We start from the raw sequence: 6,361 nt of genomic DNA, 5'->3' as shown, positions 1-6,361 counted from the left end.
TGCTTGAAACAGGACAACATGGCAAGACAAAGTGTAGTTCTGGGATGTGACATCAAGTGGTCTATGGGCTAGGCTGCCTCAATGTCCATCCTGGAAGCAGGACTCGTGTGTAGGGGAAAAGTGTGATTTCAGAAGGAGAAAAAATGGGGAGGGTCAAAGGACAAAGGGGCGGGAAGAAGGGACTGGGGAGAAGGGGGTGGTGGCACCGAGGAGAGCTTAATAAGAACCTTTGGAGTGGTATTTTTCCCTAAAAATAACGCGCAAAACAAAAAACGTCTCCGTCTCCCTTTTTCAAATAACATTGAAAAAAATCAGACAGTGCCTAAAATCAACTAATAAATCCTCAATTTTCGGTTTGGATGTGATTTTTTGTTTTAGCTTTAACTCGGAGTTTTGAACAGGAAATGATCAGCGGAGTAAAACTAGAAACTAACGAGGAATGGATGGCGTATTATCAGGACGAGGTAAGCAGGTGCGCCGTTGGTTTTTCCCCCTCCAAATTATAACTTAGTTCAATGCATTACATTTATAAACTGATTTTGAATAATTAATAGCCTGTTTCAGAACTGATACATGCAAACAATGAGTTAATTGTTTAAAGTAAATGATAAACTGTAACGTAAAATTGCCAAATGCGTACATTTAAAAGTTTTATATTTCCACTCTAGGATGTAAAAACACAAATGGATATTTTCATTAAGTATCATTGCGTCATTATGCTTCTTTTTCAGTTAGAAATTTCAATCTGAGTTGTTTTTAAGTTTTATTGCGTTTGGTTTTTCTAATGTTCCAAATGCCAGGCTAATTTAAACATACAGCGCCAAAAAAAAACTTAATGATGTAGCCTATATTTTTATTTAACCATTATTTAACCAGGAAAACCCCATTGAGATTGAAATCTCTTTTGCAAGGGGGACCTGACATGAAACACAAAGTTACACAACAAGACTTACACCTGACAAAATGTACAAACATCAAATGGGGAATGAGACAGAGGTGTAACAATAATTAAAAGTAGAGAAGAGGTTAAAAGCAGGAGCATACTTCAGTCAGAGTCATGAATTCCATGTCCACAATTGAAATTAATTTGTCAAGTTTAAAATTCTTTTGCAGATTGTTCCAATATACATTAGACACAAAGAAGTGTATATAACCGCTTCACCTAATTTCCTAAATTAATTTATTTTTCCATCATTAATTTTTTACAAGTTCATACAGTCTATTGGGTAGCTAACTTTATAAAATGATAAATTGTTAAATTCAATTTAGAAATGATTTCGAACGCTTATCCCACAGATAAGGTGAAGGAAAATATATTCGTTTAAATGTCCCATGTTTTTACTATTTTCAAATTTACTGTACATGTTACCAGTCATTTTCAGGCCGGTTTCTTCTAAATTACATGTTGAATAAAGACGATCAAACAAAGCAGTTTGTCTATTTTAGATAACATATTTTTTTGGAGTAGACTACATAGCAAAGTAAAAACATTAATCAAACGAAATCAAGTTCAATAGGAATTCTAACGACGGAACAGTTGCTATTAGATGTTAGATGTTAACAATGGTAAATGTACGATTATTGAAATTACTATGAGAGGACAAAAACTAAACAAAAAATAAAATCGATCTATTCATGTTATTAACAGTAATAATTACACCTCTTCTTCTCTTTATTATTATTATTATTATTATTATTATTATTATTAGTGTAGACATCTGATTCAACAATTATTGCAGTTTCACATAATGAGTGTTTAGCCAGAGCCAAAGATATGGAAAAAAATCTAATAGCATTTCTTTATTCTACTTAAATATTAATGTGATTATTATTTTTATAATCACGAGAGATGACAAGGACACCTCTGGACATTATTAGATTTTGTACTTGTTTAAAAAACGAAAATCTAAGGTTAATTATGACAATCCTCGTGGAATTAAATGTATTACCCAGTTGGCGTAGTCTAAACAGTGAAATGTCCATGCAGTGTTAAATGTTCATCTCTAACAGAGTAGGCTACATATGAGCCCAACAGCGACCGTATATATGCTACTCTGTAAGAGCTGATTTAACACAAACCGTTTTACTAAATGTTATTATTTTATTTATATAAATGTAAAGCCAATATATTGTATTTTCCCATGAGTTAACTTATGTGTAAGTGAGTAGAAATTAAACACATTCAAAACAAAATCAATATCCCTTTTGACAAGGTTTTAATGAAATACAATTATTTCATTTAACCTTTTATGACTTCTTACAAGAAGTGCAACGCACCTCTTCAACTATTTCACCTACAGGCCTATATGTTATTTATTTTGAAATAATTTTCTTCTTATTAAATAACTTAAATACTGTAGAAAATTAATAAGCACAAAACTCTTTAAAAAAATAATGACATGTAGGCATATAGGTGAAATTGAAGAGGTGGAACGTACCTATTCAACTATTTCACCTATAGGCCTACATGTTATTTATTTAAATAGTTTTTTGCTAATTAAGTTGAAGCTACAGCATTGAATCTCAATGACATATTTAAACGCGTCTATGCTGAACTACAACGAATAAGAACAAGCGAAAATAGTCTGCTATCTCTACAGTATGCACAAGGGGCATGACCGTTGTAACGGCGTTCTGATAAGAATATTGTGCCGAAAAATTGGGACAACCACAGAATTTACTTGTGAGTTTTTGCACTTTCATTGTAAATGTGGATGCAGATCGAGGTGCTATAGAGCCATGATTTTAGATACATTTCCGCAGTAGGCCTAGTAGCTATTAAGGAGGCCTATCGTGGCCTATTTTTGTTGAAAAATACAGGACAGGATGTGTTTTTAAACAATTTTCGAAATTTTCGCTTCGAATATAATGCATGTTTTCCGCCATAAGACCCAACTACTCCGAGTGTCGGAATGTGACTGCCTGTGTGTGGTCTCGGTGAAGTTAATTGATTGACTCCTGGAATAAGTTTTCTTTTCGGGTTGTTGGGATAGCCTGGATATGACTGACAAGCGACAAACGTGGGTTCATAATCACAGAGGCGTTTCTCAGTTTAGAAAAGAGATACCAGGGGGTTCACAAGCCATAATTAGCTATTGCCGATGCCCCTTACACAACAAACCTCGGAGGACAGCGGTCGCATCCTCTTGCCTCCTCTGTCTCCTTCTCTTTCATGGCACAGAAAAAGGCGGTCGGTGAGTGACTTAAAAGAGCCAAGTAACAAGGGCGAGAAGAATAGTAGCGCAGGAACAACAATGGGGTTATAGGAAGCGACTGGGTGGGTGGCCCGAATAGATTTACATGGCGATATCCAGACAGACAGCTATGAGTTAATGAAATTAGGAGGAAGCCGATCAAAGGAGGTGTGCGCGGAGGAATTTGTCCCGACTGTGGAGAATACTCGGCAGCACTGATGAATATTTACGAAAGAAGCGTAGCTCATAGTCTAATAGGCTAACAGTCTTGCTCTTCCAAGAGAATCACACCCCCCGCGAGAGAAAACGATTTGCGCCTTCCAGGGGTTAAATCGTCACAATTAGAAAGCGAATAATTGTTCATTTATTTGTGAAACTTCTGCTGTTTTGGGTAAAAAAAAAACAAAAAACAATGCACTCTGAAGAGCATCCAAAATCAACTTTGCTGTTTACCCTTAGACAGAGCCTGTAAATAAATGAACGTAAAATGAAAAATTCACAAGGCATGCATAAAGTCAGGAAAATTAATAATTCTCTCAAGAACAGCAGCTTCAGCGAGACCAGTAATCATCTGTAAATTCTTAAGTCAAAAATATATATTTGTCCATCCATAGTTTCTATATTTGTTTTCTTATTGTTATGTGCATGGCTCTCCTTGTGCTGTGATACAGCTTACAGCTCACACCTGTAACCTGTTTCTGTAGGTGTACCCTGGGACCAACAACCTCCCCAGCAGTCTGAGTGGGTACCTTCCTTCAGGTGCACCTTACTTGAATAGTGGCCACACAGGAGGAGGAGGGGTGCCAACCGGGGCCTCAGGGGGCCTTAGCAGCCCAGTGAACCACTTTGGGGTCCTGCCGTCCCAGCTGGGATACGGGGGGGACGGCGGCGGAGGGCCATACGGCTTCGAGGTGCCAGGGGGAGAGCCCAAAGGAGGGTACCGCCGGAACTTCAGCCACGCCAAGCCGCCGTACTCCTACATCTCCCTCATCAGCATGGCCATCCAGCAGGCGCCCGCCAAGAGGCTGACGCTCAGCGAGATCTACCAGTGGATCCGCCAGCTCTTCCCCTACTACCGGCAGAACCAGCAGCGCTGGCAGAACTCCATCCGCCACTCGCTGTCCTTCAACGACTGCTTCGTGCGCGTGCCCCGCTCGCCCGACTCGCCGGGGAAGGGCTCCTACTGGGCGCTGCACCCCGACTCCGGCAACATGTTCGAGAACGGCTGCTACATGCGGCGGCAGAAGCGCTTCCGCTGCGCCAGGTCCGGCGACGCCAAGGCCCAGAAGGAGGGAAAGGGCGGGGACGCCGGCGCCGCCGCCGCCGTGGCCTCCGTCCCGTCCGGCTCCCCCCACGAATCCCCCCAGCCCCAGCAGCCCTCACTGAGCACCCCCAGCCCCCACCTGCCCAAGTCTCCCTCCCCTCCGCTTCACTTCCACCATCACTCTCTCTCCCCGCCATCCCTCCCCCCTTCATCCAGCCAGCGCTCCCTCTGCATTTCGCCCGCGGGCGTCCCTCCTGCTCCCATATCCGGCCACAACCCCCACCAGCCCCACTCCGCCCTTCAGCACCCCTCTCTGTCGCTGGACCCCTGCCTGCGTACGGAGCCCCTCAGCCACCACCCCTTCTCCATCTCCCAGCTCATGGGCATGGAGCGGGGGGACCTGCTGCCCTACGATTCCTCCATGGGATTTTCCAACTATTACGGCCCAGCCTCCTCCTACCACCACGGCCATCATCACCCCGCCCCTCGGGACGGGACGGCTTTCGGAGGGGACTCCATGTACCCCAGCATGTGCTCTGTTCCCATTATGAGCTCGTCGTGAGGAGAGCGCGAGACAGTGAGAGCAGCACTGAGAATTTGCGTGTAGCTGTGTGTAAGAGAGAAACACTGAGTGTGTATGTATGTGTATGTGTGTGTGTGTGCGTGTGTGGAGAGAGAGAGAGAAAGAGAGAGAGAGAAAAGCATCACCAGACCATTTGACCAGGCAACCTAATGACATTCTTAACTCAACAATGGGAGCAACATGGATTTTTCAGACAGAGAAGAGGATGCCGGAAAGTTATAAAAAGCTGTTTTCAAAGGCTGGCGATTATGTAATTTAAAGATATATAAAAATTATACTTGTGATAAATAGTCTAGATGTACACCATTTATGCCCTGTGCCACAAAAACACTGTGGCTACGGATGTGGATTTGGAGACAATACAGGCAAAAATGACTAATAATAAGCATCCAGAGGAGATATGCTGATAATGGGGACACAGGAAAGGGAATTTATATGATGCCTGTATTAGGGAAGTTCTTTCCTTGCACTGGTCTTAAGAACAGACACACATGTATAAATGTAAATGGTAATTACAGTATCTTTTTTCTGAGAGTCGATTGAAAATGAGTTCTCTTCATTTGATATATTTCTCGTTGTTTTTAATGTTTGTCGTCCGTCATGACCTGTTCATTTGTATATGTTTAGGACGTCTTAAATGTAGTGGGAGCCCTGGATGACATCTACTTTGATGTTGAATTAGATTTGCGGTCGAGGACTTGGATGGTAGCGCTAGCCTGTAGGCAATGTCAATGCCAGTCCTCCATGTAGCGACGTGCTGTTTCTGTGCCCATTCTGTGCTGTCACCTGGCACACCACAGGGGAAAAAAGACAAAAAATATCAATAGCTGTTCAGTGGCATCTCTGTGGATGCAATCAGCAGGTACCATTTGTCCAGTTGCTGCTTAGTTAGGATAACATTTTGCCATTAATTACATTTTTTTAACCTACCATGTCTTGCAATAATAAACATTGTGCTTTCATTCTGTAACAGGAAGTATTTGATGCTTACAAACTGCAAGACAGATTTAGATTTTTTTTTTCATTTTTTATTTGGTAGAAATGACTTGTCTTATTGATATAAGGCCTTTGAAATGAGTTGTTCAGACTCAGAGATAGGTTTGAGAACTTCCCCTGAGAAGCAATGCCAAAGTTGTGGGTCGGCATTGTGACCACGGACATTGAAAACATTGCTGAAATCTCCGTGTTCATACAGAACTGGGTTTTTACACGTCACAAATGAAATGTAATTTATCCATATGTCCTGGCATACGCATCTTGAAACAAGATTAGAAAATAAAGTGGAAAAAAAAGTGAAAGTTCAATTTGTTGTTCTGGTTG

At 41.6% G+C, this 6,361-nt stretch overlaps 1 protein-coding gene across 1 annotated transcript; it reads left to right on the top strand.

Annotated features, from left to right (window-relative positions):
• The first annotated feature begins 404 nt into the window (after positions 1 to 404).
• On the top strand, positions 405 to 5,054 carry foxa (forkhead box A sequence). Its single transcript, XM_035408177.1, has 2 exons — positions 405 to 464; positions 3,899 to 5,054. The coding sequence occupies exons 1-2, from the start codon at positions 405 to 407 to the stop codon at positions 5,018 to 5,020; spliced, it is 1,182 nt and encodes a 393-aa protein (XP_035264068.1). The 3' UTR covers positions 5,021 to 5,054.
• Positions 5,055 to 6,361: the final 1,307 nt, after the last annotated feature.

The sequence above is a fragment of the Anguilla anguilla genome, chromosome 3 (assembly GCF_013347855.1).
Source record: "Anguilla anguilla isolate fAngAng1 chromosome 3, fAngAng1.pri, whole genome shotgun sequence".
Taxonomy (NCBI): Eukaryota; Metazoa; Chordata; class Actinopteri; order Anguilliformes; family Anguillidae; genus Anguilla; species Anguilla anguilla.
Note: the sequence above shows the minus strand (reverse complement) of the source record. Positions and strands in the feature narration are given on the sequence as shown.